The sequence below is a fragment of the Oncorhynchus keta genome, chromosome 16, assembly GCF_023373465.1.
Source record: "Oncorhynchus keta strain PuntledgeMale-10-30-2019 chromosome 16, Oket_V2, whole genome shotgun sequence".
Classification (NCBI taxonomy): domain Eukaryota; kingdom Metazoa; phylum Chordata; class Actinopteri; order Salmoniformes; family Salmonidae; genus Oncorhynchus; species Oncorhynchus keta.
Window position 1 is genome coordinate 889854 of NC_068436.1, and position 19908 is coordinate 909761.

At 41.0% G+C, this 19908-nt stretch overlaps 1 protein-coding gene across 4 annotated transcripts; it reads right to left on the reverse strand.

Annotated features, from left to right (window-relative positions):
• Positions 1 to 4313: 4313 nt before the first annotated feature.
• On the reverse strand, positions 4314 to 19420 carry LOC118395320 (NXPE family member 3-like). Of its 4 annotated transcripts, none has more exons than XM_035789042.1 (6): positions 19171 to 19420; positions 7917 to 8032; positions 6702 to 7483; positions 6486 to 6556; positions 5987 to 6208; positions 4314 to 5875 (listed from the first exon to the last, which is right to left on the reverse strand). In XM_035789042.1, exons 2-6 carry the CDS (start codon positions 8007 to 8009, stop codon positions 5334 to 5336), a joined length of 1710 nt encoding a protein of 569 aa, XP_035644935.1. In that variant the 5' UTR covers positions 8010 to 8032; positions 19171 to 19420; the 3' UTR covers positions 4314 to 5333. The 4 variants fall into 4 exon arrangements, with proteins under 4 accessions (XP_035644935.1, XP_035644933.1, XP_035644934.1 ...); XM_035789040.1 differs by having other exon boundaries at positions 6702 to 7486; XM_035789041.2 differs by lacking the exon at positions 19171 to 19420 and adding an exon at positions 11462 to 11778 and having other exon boundaries at positions 6702 to 7486.
• Between the last annotated feature and the right edge of the window lie 488 nt (positions 19421 to 19908).

The window sequence follows — 19908 nt, forward strand, 5'->3', positions numbered from 1 at the left end:
TCCTGACAATAAGTGCAGCCAAAAATCATAATAACATTTGAAGAGAATAGGCATGAGCCACGCGACTCTCACTCAAAAGCTTTTAAGTTAAAAACATGTCATTTTGTCTATCAAATTATTACAACAGCTACAGATAGATGGATTGGCTGACAACATCATGAAGATGATGTGCCTGCATCGATGTGGCCAGAAGGCGTGCATTGGTGTGATTCTGAATGGTCAGATAGCTAGCAACAATGACAAGAAGCTGCCATGAGGGGAATCGTTGGTGGTTTGTTTCAGCTCATTGTAATCTTGTTATTGATACCATGTCTTGTTTTTAGGTGTTTCGACAGATGTCATGTCCATGCTAATATGGTTGAAATTTGCTAGCTAGCCAACAACTGTAACAATGTATTTGAGAGACAACAAGTGCTCATTGTGCAAATGTATTTATGTTTTCAATAAAAATTTGGATACGAAATATAATTTACACGTTGTCAACAGTCTAAGCCAACCCTGTTTGTTTTGCCCCATAGTTGCACACGCATCGCGTAAACCCATCTATACTGATACCAGTACACTGATGGACAGTCCTGGGCCTTAAGATGCTTTTGGGAAACCGGGCCCTGGTAGAGATGACACACTCAAAACACACCACCCCCAGTTTAAGCATTTTCCAAAATGGTAAAGGTAGAAGAAAGGCCGAAAGAGGCAGTACAGTTACCTTTTAATAGGCCTACTAAATACTATACAGTTGGAATTTATATTAGGACCATTTCATTTAACCCAGTGGCAATATGAGATTTGTTTTTAAATCAAAGCAGTCACTCCACCAATTTTTTTTAGGTTAACAGCTGAGGGATGGGACTGTAACCACTCTCAAATTCATAACTGGGCTATGGATGCCTGAACTGACCATACATTTGATCAAAATGTTAGCTTGTTAACCATGTTTTGACGATATACAGTGTTTGTTTGCAATGTTAATGGTTTATATTCTGGGTTCTGATGGGGGGGTGTAAAACAGTTAAACTAAGCTCACAAACCATTGCATTTGTAAAATAATTATGAAAAATAAAACAATAATATATCTTGATGTGATAAGTATTCAACCCACTGAGTCCATACATGTTAGAACCACCCTTGACAGCAGTTGCAGCTGTGATTCTTTCTGGGTAAATCTCTAAGAGCTTTGCAAACCTGGATTGTATAATATTTGCACATTATTCGTTAAAAAGTTCTTCAAGCTCTGTCAAGTTGGTTGTTGATGATTGCTAGACAGCCATTTTCAAGTCTTGCCATAGATTTTCAAGACTATTAAAACCTACTCAAACCAGAAACTGAAAGCGCAAACCATCATAATCACACTGCCTGACCTCCAGGACACCTACAGCACCCGATGACACAGGAAGGCTAAAAAGATCATCTAGGACATCAACCACCCAAAATCAATGTTCTGCCTTGGCCAGCTCAGTCGCCGGACCTCAATCCAATCGAAAACCCGTGGGCTGAGTTGAAGAGGGCAGTTGATAAGTGCAAAAAAGTTAGTTATAGTTTCATTTTCCATAATTTGATTTTATATTTATTACATTTCTACTATTGACTGTTACGATTGTATTGTTATTATTTTTGTATTTAATTTTGTATTACTATTTACTACCATTTTATATTATTATTTGCTATCATTTATCATTTTGTTACAATGTATATTGTATACATTGTTGCTTTGGCAATATTGACACAATGTTTTTCATGCCAATAAAGCAGCTTGAATTTGAATTTGAAAATCAAGAATGTGAAGGATCTTGAAAGGATCTGCATAGAGGAATGGTTCAAAATCCCTCCAAATGTGTTCTTTATCCTTGTCAAACATTACAGGAAAAGACTCCATGCTGTTATCCTTCACAGAGGTGGTTGCATTAAGTACTAAATGAGGAGTACCAATAATGATAAAACCTTGATTTTGGTGAAATTTTGTATAAAAAAATTGTATGATTTGGGTTGGTTTCATTGCAACATTAATAAAGTACAGTACTTCTCACATGTTGGTATTTTGAGTTTCTCTCTATAATTTGTTTTTTAAAGTATTGTTTGTGCATTGCTAGTCAGGGGTGCCAGTCATTTTGGAGCCCACTGTATTCTATTCTACTGTATTTTAGTCAATGCTACTCCGACGTTGCTCGTCCTAATATTTATATATTTCTTAATTCCATTCTTTTACTATTTAGATTTGCGTATTGTTGTGAATTGTTAGATACTACTGTAATGTTGGCGCTAGGAACACAAGCATTTCACTACACCCACAATAACATCTACTAAATATGTGCATGTGACCAATAACATTTGATTTGCAAACAGGATGCAGGTTTTGGAATATTTTTATAATGGAAAAGGCTTCCTTCTTTTCACTCTCATTTAGGTTAGTATTGTGGAGTAACTAAAATGTTGTTGATTCATCCTCAGTTTTCCCCTATCACAGCTATTAAACTCTAACTGTTGTAAAGCCATATATGGCCTTATGGTGAAATCTGAGTTAGGAATAATGCTTTTATCTTTATAGTGACTGGGTGTATTGATACACCATCCAAAGTGTAATTAAGAATGTCGCCATGCTCAAAGGGTAGGTGGAGGTGTGAACACATAACCCCTCATCAATTTGGGACGCAGAGGCTGTGTCAATTTGGGACGCAGAGGCTGTGTCAATTTGGGACGCAGAGGCTGGTATGTTGTTCCGGGGTCCTTGTTGGTCCCCGGTTTTATGGGGGGGAATGTGACGACCCTCCCACTCTGTCTGCCGTATTCTCTCTTTGTTCTTGTTTCCTTATTAGGATGCCGGTGGGCGGAGTTGGGAGGGTCGTCAGCTACATGGGAAACACCTGGGCCAGGTGTCTCCCAGGATAAATAGACTTCTTCCACATTCATGGAGGAGACTCTCTCCATGCAGACACCTTTTGTAGATTGTGTTGTGGTTCTTGGTGGCCTTTTGTTTGTTTGTTTGCTTTGGCACCTTTCATCACCCTGCATTATCACATTCATGCATGCAAAACACTCACTTTCACTACTGATTATTGATTACACACACCATTGTATATTATACTTAGTTGCTTTAGTTAATAAATATATATTTTGCTACTCCTTATCTCCACGTTGTCTCCCTTTGTTACGGGCTTTGAGCCGGTTCGTGACGGTCTGCTATTCTTTTATTACCAGCATACCAATAGGTGCTCTTTGCGAGGCATTGGAAAACCTCCCTGGTCTTTGTGGTTGAATCTGTGTTTGAAATTCACTGCTTAACTGAGGTACCTTACAGATAATTGTATGTGTTGGGTACAGAGATGAGTTAGTTATTAAAAAAACATGTTAAACACTATTATTGTACACAGTGAGTCCACACAACATATTATCTGACTTGTTAAGCACATTTTTACACCTGAACTTATTTAGGCTTGCTATAACAAAGGGCTTGAATACTTACTGACCCAAGAAATGTTGAAAAACATGAATCCACTTTGGCATTATAGGGTATTGTAATCCATTTTAAATTGACTGTACCCACAACAAAATGTGAAAAAGATCAAGGGGTGTGAATACTAGGAATATATCAAGTTCCAATCCTAGGTGGTGTGTTGCTGGTGTCAGTCCTGTAGAGCAGTGTTTGTGGTTCTTGGGATCATAAAGAACCTTGGTTTCTGACACACACACCACAATTCATCACACACACACACAGACACACAGAGCCACACGTACACAGTGACAGACAGACACAATGATACAACCTAAAAAAGGCAGATGTCAGCAGAATGATGTCTGTCTGTGGTGTTCTGTTGGACCAACGGTGCACCAGGTGACACAGACACACCTGCAAATGTCACCACACAGGTTGGTCTCTCTCTAGTCTCAAACGCTGTGAAACCACTGGATGGCTTTGTTCCAATACACTTAATTGGTTTCCTTTCTTTGTCTCCATTCCTTCACAACAGCTGATCTGACAGGCCTCGACAGGTGAAATGCACTGGTGGATCTCTTTTCTGTGCTCACATCTAACAGTGGTGAAGAAGGAAATAAGACGAGGAAAGAAAGACTTGAGTATTGGGATATACTTGAATGTCAGGGGGAGGGAAGGAGGGAGGGCAAAGTGAATCAGAGGGGTGTCTGTGGGGAGAGAGGTTACTCAACAAAACAAATAAACCATTTGTTTACTTTTTTGTTCTCTCTTTATTATTATTATTTCTAAATAATGCTAAATTCATTAAAACACTGATGATGAATATTATTAGTATTAAATTGTTGTTATTATTGTCATGGAAATTCTTACACAAGGACACTCAAAGTCAATCTTAAATGAATCTTTGTTTATTGTCAGTGTGCTGGAGAGGTTCCAACCAACTCAATGCACCATTGTACACGTGTCAATCAGGAGCTCTGCAGTTGTCGTATTTACGACTGTACACAGACAAGTTATATTTGCATGATTTAGCACAATTAATTATTAACGTTTTATTTCTTTCATGTGACGACCAATACCTCAAGAGGCTTCTTTCTCTCTAAGCTGAGACCTTGAAACTGAGATATCTTTTGTTCGTTCTCAAACCATGGTCTGGGCGTACTGCCAAATTGCAGCTACTGATAGTGAGAATTTGTACAGTCAGCGACTTGTATGAACACAGAAATTGGTTATTAGAACAGCACGTGAATAGAAGACCAAAATTTGTTTTAAGAAAAGCACAAACATTAAAATTCCCATTACATTATTATTATTATTGTGTGTTATTATTATTATTATTATTGTGTGTGTGTCTGTGTGTACACTTTTGTGTTTATGTGTCTGGAAGTTTGTGTTCTATTGTTTCTCAGTTTCAGGCTACGCACATATTCGTTTGTGTGATTTCCCTCTTAGTTATATGTTTGATCATTTCAGTTTGGTTAAATGCTCTGGAGTTGAGAATAAGGCAAATCTTCACAGACATATGTGCAGGTCATTTTTTACATTCCAAGCCACATTTTGAGAGAGTAACATTCATAACAGGTCATTCAGCCTGACATGGAAACAGATAAATCAACAGAATGTTCGGTAGGTCAAATTTGAATTGCCAGGCATTTTTTAACATGTATATGTTGACTAATGGAGAAATCTGACATATCATTTCACTCAGGGCTCTATTCAATCCGTAGCGCTGAAGATCTGCTTTATAGCACGACTGACAATTAACGGCAATGTTCCCGCGGTTGCGGAGACTGCATTCACAATAAACACCGAATATGTGAGATCAATCGGAAATGAACGTGGATCTTACGTGGATCTTCTGTGATATTTAAGCGATACAGAATCCAACCCAGAATCTGTTAGCTCTTCATGGGCAGATACGAGAGAGGATAATATCTATCATGTTCTTTATGATGATGGGGGGAGGGTGGAGGGCATGGGGAAGGTGGTGGCCAAGGGTCATCTCCCAGGCGTCTATCAGCAAGATATCCAGACCCCTGAACATGGCCCTGAGCACCCCGTCCAGCTGCAATGAGTACCAGTCACTATTGTACAGGCTCACCTTCGGGTCCAGGGCCTGGAGGTTGGCTGAACGCAACACCACCATGGTCCCCGGAGCCCGGTCCAGAAGCCGCACCATCGCCCGCCGAATGTGGCGTAGTCGGCGAATGTAGACTTGCACAGGGAAGGTGCTGAAATGGGACCATATGCTAATAAACACCACAGTGTTCGACCCACCAGTCAGGCCATCCAGTTCGTTAGCTACATAGCGCATCTCACTGGCAATGACATTGGTGAAGCGGATTGGAGGACCGTGACAATGGTACCTCAGAAGGATATTATGGGTGCTGTCCACCGCCATGTTGGGCCCCACATTCTTAGGACTGTGAAGGTTAAACTGCTTCATCTCTGTGACAACAGTGGAGGGTTGGGAGTTGGAAAGACAGAAGAGAGAGTTAGAAAGCACTTTTGAGGCAGCAGAGAGTGAGAGACGTCACATTACTTGCAGAGAGCACTCACCTGGTAATAAGTCGTTGAGGTACTCAAACCACTGTCTGACAGTAGAGTCTCCGTACATGTACACCAGCTTGCCCTTCAGACACTGAGTAATGGCAGACGAGTCGTTAAACTGGCGTATTACACCACCAGTCAGCGCTCGCCATGACCCTTGGAAGTAATACCCGGAAGGAGTGATTCTGGTAGGTTCCATCTTCATGCTACTTCTCTCCATGTCTGCTTTGTCTGAAAGAGGAACACAAGCATGATGCACCAGCTAGCATCATCACTTTGCAGGTACACAACACAATGGAAACAAAGGTGCTGGCACTTCCCTGCCTTACATTACTGTAGATGCAGTAGTGGGATGGAATACTATCCTGCACACGCAGAACCTCTCCAGGGTTGAAGTATACAGCCACTTGGCAGTTAATAGCAGCTAGTTGAATAGCAGGTAGGCTGGCAAGGAAGTACAAAACCAATAAACACACCGTTTTACTGTAGCATCTCCTTGCTCGCCTACCTTTTTTCTCAGGCAGCACAGTGACACTGTCAGACCCTGAAGGATGAATGTGAACTTTGATGTTTACACCACTGAGAAAAAAATGAATAAATACACAGCAGTTAATGTTAAATAAATACACTGCAACAAGCAATCTGATACATCGGAAACAAAGTCTGTGATTAAATGAGACACACTTTTACACTCATTCACTCACGTACGGTACACCTTACAAACCTCTGGAAGAGCAATGCCTCTTTGTTGGTGAGCAGACCTTTCACATAGCCTCCCGTTGCATGGTTGATCCGTGTGTCACAACTCAGCAGCTTGGGCTTGTAGCAGTACCAGGGCTCCTCTGTGTGGGCGTCTGTGTAATTGCACAGCGGCTTCTGGCTTGTTGGCAGACACAAGTTACATACAGTTGTCTGGGACAGTTTTCCAGAGCGGAAGAGACTCTTAAAGAAAACCCGGTCGGGCCGTTCCTCTCGTAACCGTCGTAGAACATGAACTGCCTCACTTGGATGAACTAGTGTCATCTCCACCTGTGCAGAACCTTGCCATAGTAATGGGAAAATGGCAGAGTAGGTCCCATTCCTGTGGTCCAGCACCTGTCCTGCTACGCCTGCCTCCAATTCAGAGGAGTGCAGTCGGGCCAGCAAGAAGTCTCCACCATGGCCCTTGGGCTGCCCCTGAAAATCGTACATCTGGACAAAAACCTCCAGCTGGTCTCCCACATACCACTCACTCCTGCCCCTTGCTGGCAGGATCACAAAAAAGCTGTGTGCAGGATCACTGGTGTGGTCCAGGGACACACTCTCAGAATGGTGCATAGGCTCTGGCCAGGCGATGGACTCCAGGAGGTAACGCTCTTCCAGAGCCTCCTCGGGTGAGGGCTCCTGGCCCAGGAGGCCACAATAGCTATGGTTGCGGTCCAGAGGAAAAGGGGCCTCTGAAAAGAAAGCTGTGTGGATGCTGCTCTGGAGCTGGTATAATGTTGACACTGTTTGGCAGTTCAGATTCTGCTAAGGAGAAAAGTAAAGGTCATTAAAAGGCATGCTGCATAAAGTGTGACTTTTGCAGAGCGTGCAACGCTCCCATTAATTTGAATGAAAACTGGGCGTAAACAGCACGGCTCAATGAGAGGTAAAGGAGGTAGATGGTGATGGAAGCAATGTGGGAAGAATATTATTATAATTTTGTATTTTTATTTAACTAGGCAAGTCAGTTAATAACAAATTCTTATTTACAATGACGGCCTACCCGGACGACGCTGGTCCTATTGTGCGCCGCCCTATGGGACTCCCAATCACAGCCGGATGGGATACAGCCTGGATTCGAACCAGGGAATGTAGTGACGGCTCTTGCACTGAGATGCTGTGCCTTAGACTGCTGCTCCACTCGGGAGCAATAAAGGAGGTTGGACTTGTTATGAGTGCAGATGGCTTCCCTTACCTCCAGAACGTTGATGTTGTTTATCAGGAAAAATAGGCCTGACAGGGCCAGCAGGAAGAAGACACAGACATATTTGGACAGGCTCCTCCACATGGTGCTGTCCTCTGTCAATTCCCCTGATGTTGACACAAAAAAGCTGTTAACAATTCGGCAATGTGCAGAAGTAGAGCAGTACTAGAAAATATGCATTACTTTAGCTTAGGCGGATAACAGTCTCGTGGAGCACAGAGTGCCTTGGGTTCAAATCCTGTTCAGTTACAATTGGGCTGCTAAAGTTGGGTAGTAATATATATACACACACACACACACAGTACCAGTCAAAAGTTTGGACACACCTACTCATTCCAGGATTGTTCTTTATTTTTACTATTTTCTACATTGTGGAATAATAGTGAAGACATCAAAACTTTGATGATTTTTGGTACTGAGGAACAGACCTCAGAACAGCCTCAATTTGTTGGGACATGGACTCTACAAGGTTTGAAGAGTTGCACAGGGAGGCTGGCCCATGTTGACTCCAATGCATCCCATAGTTGTGTCAAGTTGGCTGGATGTCCTTTGGGTGGAGGACTATTCTCGATGCACACGGGACATAGTCGGGGTGCTGAAGTAACCCCTGATAATATATGTACAGTGGGGCAAAAAAGTATTTAGTCAGCCACCAATTGTGCAAGTTCTCCCACTTAAAAAGATGAGAGAGGCCTGTATTTTCATCATAGGTATACTTAAACTATGACAGACAAAATGAGAAAACAAATCCAGAAAATCACAATGTAGGATTTTTAATTTACATTTAAGTCATTTAGCAGACGCTCTTATCCAGAGCAACTTACAAATTGGTGCATTCACCTTATGACATCCAGTGGAACAGCCACTTTACAATAGTGCATCTAAATCTTTTAAGGGGGGAGGATTACTTTATCCTATCCTAGGTATTCCTTAAAGAGGTGGGGTTTCAGGTGTCTCCGGAAGGTGGTGATTGACTCCGCTATCCTGGCGTCGTGAGGGAGTTTGTTCCACCATTGGGGGGCCAGAGCAGCGAACAGTTTTGACTGGGCTGAGCGGGAACTGTACTTCCTCAGTGGTAGGGAGGCGAGCAGGCCAATTTGTCATTTGTAAGTCAATTTGTAAGTCGCTCTGGATAAGAGCGTCTGCTAAATGACTTAAATGTAAATGAGAACGACAGGATCACGCCAAGGTTCTTAGCGCTCTGGGAGGAGGACACAATGGAGTTGTCAACCGTGATGGCGAGATCATGGAACGGGCAGTCCTTCCTTTAATGAATTTATTTGCAAATTATGGTGGAAAATAAGTATTTGGTCAATAACAAAAGTTTATCTCAATACTTTGTTATATACCCTTTGTTGGCAATGACAGAGGTCAAACATTTTCTGTAAGTCTTCACAAGGTTTTGGCCCATTCCTCCATGTAGATCTCCTCTAGAGCAGTGATGTTTTGGGGCTGTTGCTGGGCAACACGGACTTTCAACTCTCTCCAAAGATTTTCAATGGGGTTGAGATCTGGAGACTGGCTAGGCCACTCCAGGACCTTGAAATGCATCTTACGAAGCCACTTCTTCGTTGCCCGGGCGGTGTGTTTGGGATCATTGTCATGCTGAAAGACCCAGCCACGTTTCATCTTCAATGCCCTTGCTGATGGAAGGAGGTTTTCACTCAAAATCTCACGATACATGGCCCCATTCATTCTTTCCTTTACATGGATCAGTCGTCCTGCTCCCTTTGCAGAAAACCAGCCCCAAATCATGATGTTTCCACCCCCATGCTTCACAGTAGGTATGGTGTTCTTTGGATGCACCTCAGCATTCTTTGTCCTCCAAACATGACGAGTTGAGTTTTTACCAAAAAGTTATATTTTGGTTTCATCTGACCATATGACATTCTCCCAATCTTCTTCTAGATCATCCAAATGCTCTCTAGCAAACTTCAGACGGGCCTGGACATGTACTGGCTTAAGCAGGGGGACACGTCTGGCACTGCAGGATTTGAGTCCCTGGCGGCGTAGTGTGTTACTGATGGTAGGCTTCGTTACTTTGGTCCCAGCTCTCTGCAGGTCATTCACTAGGTCCCCCCGTGTGGTTCTGGGATTTTTGCTCACCGTTCTTGTGATCATTTTGACCCCACGAGGTGAGATCTTGTGTGGAGCCCCAGATCGAGGGAGATTATCAGTGGTCTTGTATGTCTTCCATTTCCTAATAATTGCTCCCACAGTTGATTTCTTCAAACCAAGCTGCTTACCTAATGCAGATTCAGTCTTCCCAGCCTGGTGCAGGTCTACAATTTTGTTTCTGGTCTCCTTTGACAGCTCTTTGGTCTTGGCCATAGTGGAGTTTGGAGTGTGACTGTTTGAGGTTGTGGACAGGTGTCTTTTATACTGATAACAAGTTCAAACAGGTGCCATTAATACAGGTAACGAGTGGAGGACAGAGGAGCCTCTTAAAGAAGAAGTTACAGGTCTGTGAGAGCCAGAAATCTTGCTTGTTTGTAGGTGATTAAATACTTATTTTCCACCATAATTTGCAAATAAATTCATTAAAAATCCTACAATGTGATTTTCTGGTTTTATTTTTCTCATTTTGTCTGTCATGGTTGAAGTGTACCTATGATGAAAATTACAGGCCTCTCTCATTTTTTGAAGTGGGAGAACTTGCGCAATTGGTGGCTGACTAAATACTTTTTTGCCCCACTGTATATATTTTGGGGTTAAAATATATTTTTTTCATCACAAAAGTAGTGCACTGAGCCTTTACTACTCCTGTATGAGTGGACCAAAATAGTAATCAGCAGCGCACAAAAACATTTCAGCACCCCCAACCCTAAACATCTTCCTGCGACCATGAAAGGGGAAACTGTTGAGCGTGAAAAATCCATCAGCGTTGCAATTCTTGACCCAAACCGGTGTGCCTGGCACCTACTACGATACCACCGTCTGAATGGCACACATACACAATCAATGTCTAAAGGCTCCTTCTATAACCGGTCTCTTCCCCCTTCATCTACACTGATTGAAGTGGATTTAACAAGTGACATCAATTATGGATCATAGCTTTCACCTGGTCAGTCTGTCATGGAAAGAGCAGTTGTTCTTCATATTTTGTATACTCGGTGTATATCAGCAAACACTGTTTTAAAATTGTTTGAGAAAATGTACATAAATTAATGAGGTGGAAAGAACCAATTTCGCCAGGCACCCCTATTTGGAATAACCTCACCGTACCTCCAGTGTTTAATGATAACACCTTTAAATCCTGTTTCCAAAGTGGCATCATGATTTTTGAACATGTGCACTATGATGGATCATTTAATCAATGACAAGAAAGATTTGGATTATCCAAGGCCGTTCTGATTTTAGTTCAGAAATTTTATTCAATCGCGTCAACAAATTGCCGAATGAAACTGCTACGCCAAAGAATTTGATTGCCAAGTTATATCAAGGGTTGAATTAAACTCTACCTGGTGGTTGAGAACCTGTAAGGAACAAATGGCAAACATATGTAAAGGAAGAATTGAGAAGATAATTTATCATACCCTCCTGCCAGAATCATGTAATGCACCCAGAAATGTCGCATGCAAAAAGCACAGAGGAACCCTATTACATAAACTATGCCCGAATTTCATTCGCTACTGGCAGTTTGATGCTGATTGACATCTCATTTCACCTGTTCTTGAAATAAATATTTATTTTGACGTTTTCAAGTCGAGGACGTGGAATAGAGAATATTAACGTTGGTTGCGAGATACAGAAGAATAACATACAGAAGAAGACAAAATATTCCCATAGCTCCAAGAGCTCTTTTCAGGATTGTAATGAAACAGCAGGTCTCGAACCCTAGACCTTCGAGCCCGAGTTGATTTCCGCGCTTTTAAACCCAGTGTCGTTACAATCCTTTCAAAGAGCGCGTCTTACAGGAACGCGCTCACAGGCCAAGCACACGCACTGTCGTGGATTCGAAGTCCGATCACTTCCGACACCAATGTAAATGAACCCTCGACCTTCGAGCCCGAGGTCCGGCGCGCTATCGACTGTGCAGCAAAAGCATGCTCATGCGGCAGAGTCGATTTCCGCGTTTATAAATCCAGGGTCGTTACAATATTTTAAGTAAGTTAATGGAGCAAAAGGTACATTTTAAGGTTTAGCATCGGGTTTAAGTTTCCTGAACAACTTTTACGAAAGTTGAGTCGCTGTGTAAATTAACATTTAAATGAACATGTTAATTTGTAAAAGTTGTTCAGGAAACTTAAACCCGATGCTAAACCTTAAAATGTACCTTTGGATCCATTAACAGACAGTTAATCAGATAAGAGAGACCGGTTCCCAATTTAGCCTAACATTATATTTACAACTGTTTCAGTATATGAATGCTTAGTTAATGTGTGGTAACTAGTAGGCTACAGCTGTCAATGTTAAGCAAGTTAACATTCAGCCATTTGAAATCCATGAACTCAGATTTTCGTACTTGAACTCAAAACGAACAATCATGTTACTCAGAAGATGACCACAATTTGCAGATAGCCTGTTTGCTATCGTAAAGGTGTAAGAAATTATAGCTAACTAAGTTACTTACTGCAGAGTAGGGCTAGCCATGATCTAACTAGTAACTAAGGCTGGTAGTTGATTTTAAGGTACAGTTATGATAATGGGGATTTGTACTTGAGATTGGACAAACATTTGGGTAATTGGATGCTTAGATGTAACCATAGACTGTCTTGTTTCTGCATAGGGTCAATTACACATGAAAAGAAAGGGAGATATCAGACTTGTTTTTAAAGAAGCACAAACAGGCAGATCAGGTGCAAACAGACCCCAGCCCTTGCATCACCACCGGACCCCAGAGCAGCTGTCAGTGTGGTCAGACTTCACAAGGACCCAGTCTACCACCACCAGGTCAGAGCATCTACCAGGCAGTCAGTCACATGCCCAGTTCAGAATGTAAGTTTAGCTTCAGCTTGTAATAGATGGTTTTGTCAGATTCTTGTTTTGATGGCCGTGGCATTTTTATTTTGATTATACACTAATGGTTCTTGTGTTATTTTAATGTAATAGATGTATCAAGGGATGACACAGAGACCTCTGACTCTGAGCAAGACAGTGAGCCAGAGCTGCTAGTAGATATCATGAAGCCCCTCCCAACTGCATCAAGCACCAGATGTGCTGTTCCAGAAGGACCCAATGGTAGGCCAGGCCTATACTTTAAACTACACCCAATGGTAGGCCAGGCCTATACTTTAAACTACACCCAATGGTAGGCCAGGCCTATACTTTAAACTACACCCAATGGTAGGCCAGGCCTATACTTTAAACTACACCCAATGGTAGGCCAGGCCTATACTTTAAACTACACCCAATGGTAGGCCAGGCCTATACTTTAAACTACACATTTTAGTTAGCAGCTGTTAGTATCTAATCTTGTGGATCCATTAATTATACATTTCTATAGAGATATGACACATTATTTAACGTGTATTTAAGACATTTCAAGATTCAGAGAAGAGGGTCCTGTACAGCCGTGTTTGAAAACATTTCCCAGAACTGAGCATGGTATTAGGAAAAGGGCTTTCAACAGCTCCCGGTATGAGAACAATTCATGGCTTGAATATTCTGTATGCCAAGATTCAACTTATTGTTTTTGCCTGTAGGCATTTTTCTCTGCCCAATACACCTGAATCTGCCTTCACATCACAGTCAGGGTTTTGTAACGGGGAAAAGGCATTGTTTAAATATTCTGGGTTTAAGCTCCATTCGAAGGCAGAGCATCATATCAATGCTATGTATGCTTGGAAACAGCATAAAAGGGCTATTGACAGCAACTCATGAATGAGGACCGGAAAAAGAAAGTGTAGGAAAACTGGACTTACATTAAAACAATTACAGATGTGCTCCTATTAACTGCCACTCAAAATATAGCGCAGCGAGGTCATCGAGAATCGGATGACTCTTACAACAAGGGTAATTTTTTGACAATCTTAGAAGAAATAGCAAAGCATAACTCTCTTATAGAGAAAAGGATGCATGCATGTGGCAATGCTAAGTACACGGAGACACCAAATCCAGAACTGAAGTTCTTGAGGGCTTAGCTGAGATGGTGCAAAGTGAAATAATAAGAGAAGTAAAAGAACACATATATTTAGTTGTGAGGTACTATTACAACGGGGCCATCCACAAAAGCTTTTTACACTTTCAGTCAGCTGAAAGCTTAGATGCAGCAGGTCTCACAAAAAGGATCATTTTTGAAAAACACGGTCTAGACTACAGAAATAATCCTGTGGGGCAAGGCTATGACGGTGCAGCCGTCATGAGCGTAAATACAAGATTAGCATTTTATGTGCACTGCCTGAGGCAGTTACATTTTATTGCTCTCCTGCAGCAGCTTTAGAACTTTGTATCTGGCTTGCAGTTCAGAAAGAGCTGTATAATCCACAGCAGCAGCCCAGGGAACGACAGAGACTTACGGATGTAAGGTGGGCATGCAGATACATGGCATGCAGTAATCTGAGGGACAGGCTTCCAGCAGTTCTGAGAGTGCTACTACAGGACATCACACTTGAAAATAGTGGTAATCGATCAGTGGAGGCAAGGGGCCTTCTTTCTAAGATAGATTTACATTTCATAGGGCTTTTGGTTACCTTTGGTAAAGTGCTTGGTGATGCCAAATGTCTTTCTGACCTATCAAGGGCTGTGGATCTAGTAGGTGCCCTTGCAGACACATTACAGAACTACAGAAGTGAGGCTTACTTTGGAGAAATATGGAACGAGGTTGAAGAGATTGCAGAGCACTGCAAAATAAGTGTAAAAACAGTGTGTAAAAGACAGCCTACAACAAGCTAAAGATTTCATGACTCATTGATGATGAGCACTGTAGGACAAAAGTGACCAAAGTGATGGTGAGAGCTTCCAAAGAGCTATTATTTATCAGGTGCTTGACAGTCTTACAGCTGAGCTGCAGAGGCGTTTTTCAAAGAAGAATTGCGAGATAATGCAAAACCCAAAGAGTACAACATTCTTGAATGAGGAGCCTCTGTTCGCCTTTGCTCAGACTTTTTAGTCAGATTTAGAGGACCACAAACATGAGGATCATCAAACCAAGCGGCTTCTTGATAGGAGAGAGAAAAGTGGAAGGGACAGACAGTCTACTCTCCCTGACTTTGTTGTGTTTCTAGAACCTTGTAAAGAGGACTTCCATGAGCTATTTCGACTTTGTAAGATTTCTGTTGTTTACACCAGTCAGCAATGCTTCTTGCGAGAGAAGCTTCTCAGCTTTAAAACGGATTAAAACCCACCTTAGGACAACGATGGTTAATGACAGGTTAAGTCACCTCGGAATTCTCAGTGTTGAGTCAAGGAGGGCACGCTCCCTCAACATGGAGGAGTTTTTGAAACATATTGCCAATTCTCACCAGAACCGCAGAATTATGCTGTTTTAAATCTACCTAGGATCATTTGGCACTAAGGCTGTCCCTCTGGTCATGATTAAAACCTGTACTGTGTACTAATAAGTACACTGAATTCTAAAATCATATATCCAAAGGGTATCATGTCACACAGATTTAATTTGGTCTTGATTAGGCCAATTCCAAAACTTTTCTTTGCTATTAGTTAACATAATATAACATATATATATTATAAATATGATACTGTACATTTGAATATTGATGGGCACAAATCATTTTAATGTCTATTTCTGCTTGATACAGTTGAAGCCTGAAGTTTACATACACTTAGGTTGGGGTCATTAAAACTCGTTTTTCAACCGCTCCACAAATTTATTGTTTAACAAACTATAGTTTTGGCAAGTCGTTTAAGACATTTACTTTGTGCATGACACAAGTCATTTTTCCAACAATTCTTTACAGACAGATTATTTCACTTATAATTCACTGTATCAAAATTCCAGTGGGTCAGAAGTTTACATACACAAAGTTGATTGTGTCTTTAAACAGCTTGGAAAATTCCAGAAAATGACGTCATGGCTTTAGAAGCTTCTGATAGGCTAATTGACATCATTTGAGTCAATTGGAGGTGTACCTGTGGATGTATTTCAAGATCTACCTTCAAACTCGGTGCATCTTTGCTTCACATCATGGGAAAATCAAAAGAAATCCGCCAAGACCTCAGAAAAATAATTGTAGACCACCACAAGTCTGGTTCATCATTGGGAGCAATTTCTAAACACCTGAAGGTACCACGTTCATCTGTACAAACAATAGTACGCAAGTATAAACATCATGGGACCAGGCAGCCGTCATACCGCTGTCACGTTCGTTATAAGGATCGGACCAAGGCGCAGCGTGGTATGCGTACATTCTTATTTATTTAAAGAATGAACACTGAACAAACTAACAAAATTACAAAACAAAACGTGACGCTATACAAACGAGTGCTGACAGGCAACTACACATAGACAAGATCCCACAAACACCAAAGGGAAATGGATACCAAAATATGATCCCCAAACAGAGACAATGATAAACGGCTGCCTCTGATTGGGAACCATATCAGGCCACCCTAAACATACAAATCACCTAGACCTACAAAACCCCTAAACAATACAAAACCCCTAGACAATACAAAAACTAGCGTACCCACCCCAGTCACACCCTGATCTAACCAAAATATAAAGAAAACAGAGATATCTCAGGTCAGGGCGTGACAACCGCTCAGAAAGGAGACACGTTCTGTCTCCTAGAGATGAGCGTACTTTGGTGTGAAAAGTGCAAATCAATCCCAGAACAACAGCAAAGGACCTTGTGAAGATGCTGGAGGGAACAGGTACAAAAGTATCTATATTCACAGTAAAACGAGTCCTATATCGACATAACCTGAGAGGCCGCTCAGCAAGGAAGAGCCACTGTTCCAAAACCGCCATAAAAAAGCCAGACTACAGTTTGTAACTGCACATTGGGACACAGATCGTACTTTTTGGAGAAATGTCCTTTGGTCTGATGAAACAAAAATAGAACTGTTTGGCCATAATGACCATCGTTATGTTTGGAGGGAAAAGGGGGAGGCTTACAAGCCGAAAAACACCATCCCAACCATGAAGCACAGCGGTGGCAGCATCATGTTGTGGGGGTGCTTTGCTGCAGGAGGGACTGGTGCACTTCACAAAATAGATGAATTCATGAAAAAGGAAAATTATGTGGATATGTTGAAGCAACATCTCAAGACATCAGTCAGGAAGCTTGGTTGCAAATGGGTCTTGCAGATGGACAATGACCACAAGCATACTTCCAAAGTTGTGGCAAAATGGATTAAGGACAACAAAGTCAAGGTATTGGAGTGGCCATCACAAAGCCCTGACTACAATCCCATAGACAATTTGTGGGCAGAACTGAAAAAGTGTGTGCGAGCAAGGAGACCTACAAACATGACTCAGTTACACCAGCTCTGTCAGGAGGAATGGGCCAAAATTCACCCAACCTATTGTGGGAAGCTTGTGGAAGTCTACCTGAAACGTTTGACCAGAGTTAAACAATTTAATGGCAATGCTACCAAATACTAATTGAGTGTATGTACATTTCTGACCCACTGGGAATGTGAGGAAGGGAATAAAAGCTGAAATAAATCACTCTTTCTGACATTTCACATTCTTAAAATAAAGTGGTGATCCTAACTGACCTAAGAAAGGGAATTTTTACTAGGATTAAATGTCAGGAATTGTGAAAAATTGAGTTTAAATGTATTTGGCTAAGGTGTACATAAACTTCCGACTTCAACTGTACCTGGTATGTCAACTTGCAGTGTTTTTTTGTCAATTACATTTTTTGTAAATAAACTATGCAGTAACACACATGCTATCTTATCTCATTGGTGCTTGAGCTTTATTTTCTGAAAATATTTTAGATGTTCAACACTTATAGACCCAGATTATAAATTCATGAAAACAGAGTGACCTAAGTCTCTCCAGTATATATAAATATAAGTGTGTGTGTGAGTGAGTGAGTGAGTGAGTGAGTGAGTGAGTGAGTGAGTGAGTGAGTGAGTGAGTGAGTGAGTGAGTGAGTGAGTGAGTGAGAGAGAAAGAAAGAAAGAAAGAAAGAAAGAAAGAAAGAAAGAAAGAAAGAAAGAAAGAAAGAAAGAAAGAAAGAAATTGAGCTGCAGTTCCAAGGTAGAGACACTGACTCATAGTATGTTAAAGAATTCTAGTGACGTAACCCTTTTGGACCACACTATCTGCCACATTGAAGAACTCCGGGTCGAGTGAATGATCACTTCTACCTCTAATCAGCAATCATACGATTCATTCATGCTCCTTAGATTCCAGGTTAGAGTTGCATACATTTTCTGTCATGGTCTATGTCTAACAGATGTAAATCGTACTCTCCTTGCGTTGTGTTTTGTCCAAATAAATCACCCCAGCCAGTGGTCCCAGTTAAGCATTATTTATTTATGTTGTTAAATATGAAACAGCACATTAGTTGTGCAGTGCTTGACAATGTTAATGGCTGTCGATGGTAAAAGCCCTTGCATCACATTTTCATACTGGGGAGACTGACGTTCTTAGATGCCAGTTTAGGGTTACACACTCATTTTCTGTCATGGTCTATGGACCCCCTGAAGTAGCCTTGGCCACCCCATGTATAAATCTCTAGTCCCACCACTGCCTGTGACAAATACCATTCTGCGATAATGCATATCCTATCATTGAGAAATGTAAATATTGTCGATCAATATAAGAACGTTTTGTAATCTAGGTGTAATTGCTGCTGCTGCAAAAAAATGTGGACCCATATTGGAAAGCTGAACTATCTAGCTACATCCCATTAGACTCTATTATTATAAAATCAAACATAAACCAGACACATTTGACAGAATTTGGAAATCGTATGTTGACCATCTTAGAGAATGTTTTGTACAGTGGGCCTTTTACTTCTGTTTCCATATTGTTTTGTGAAGTAAAAAAATGGTCTTGATACCGGAAATACATTTGGCTGCAAGCCACTGCAAACAACACATATATCAATAACCCGTCAAGGAACAGACAAAACTACAATTATAGAGTAGACCGAACTACTTGTCATTTCTTATAAAATATATAGTTTCCAATCCTTGATTCCACATTCACTCTGGTCGACTCCTCTCCTGACTTCTTTGAGATGTTTAGAGCAGGAAGAGATTGAAGAATGGAGTAAGAGGAAGCATGAAAATACCAATGAAATGCAGTCTGTACCAACATGCAAAATATGTTCCTGTGGTTCTTGTTCTGAATGATTGTGTTAATTGTGCTATCATGGCTTACCGTTTATGTATGGTCCCTCTTTCTCTTTGTATAGAAGAAATACTTCACGAAGTTAATGTCCTGTCCACTGTTATTTGAAGCTGTCTGTTTGAAGAGCAATCACATGTCCTTAATAACCATACATGTTGGTATAGGGTGCAATAGGAACAAAACCAGTGTTACCATGGGCAGGGCCATTGAGAAGAAATGTTGTACTACAAAATGGAGATACAGTTGCTCCCAATGGCGCTGCTCATGCTGTCATAGAAGATTTTCATATCCCTATGTTTACTGAGCATGTGAAAGATTGGCACAACTAAGTGATTTAATCATTAACCTAAAATTGGCAGATAAATAGTGTGATTATACAGTGCATTCATAAAGTATTCAAGACCCCTTCATTTTCCCCACATTTTGTTACGTTACAGCATTATTGTAAAATGGTTTAAATTGTTTTTACAATCTACATACAATACCCCATAATGACAAATCCAAAACAGGTTTAGACGTTTTTGCAAAAAAATCAAATAAATGTAAATATCACAATTACATGGGGCATAAAAGTATTTAGTCAGCCACCAATTGTGCAAGTTCTCCCACTTAAAAAGATGAGAGAGGCCTGTAATTTTCATCATAGGTATACTTCAACTATGACAGACAAAATGAGAAGGAAAAAAATCCAGAAAATCACATTGCAGGATTTTTCATTAATTTATTTTCAAATTATGGTGGAAAATAAGTATTTGGTCAAGAACAAAA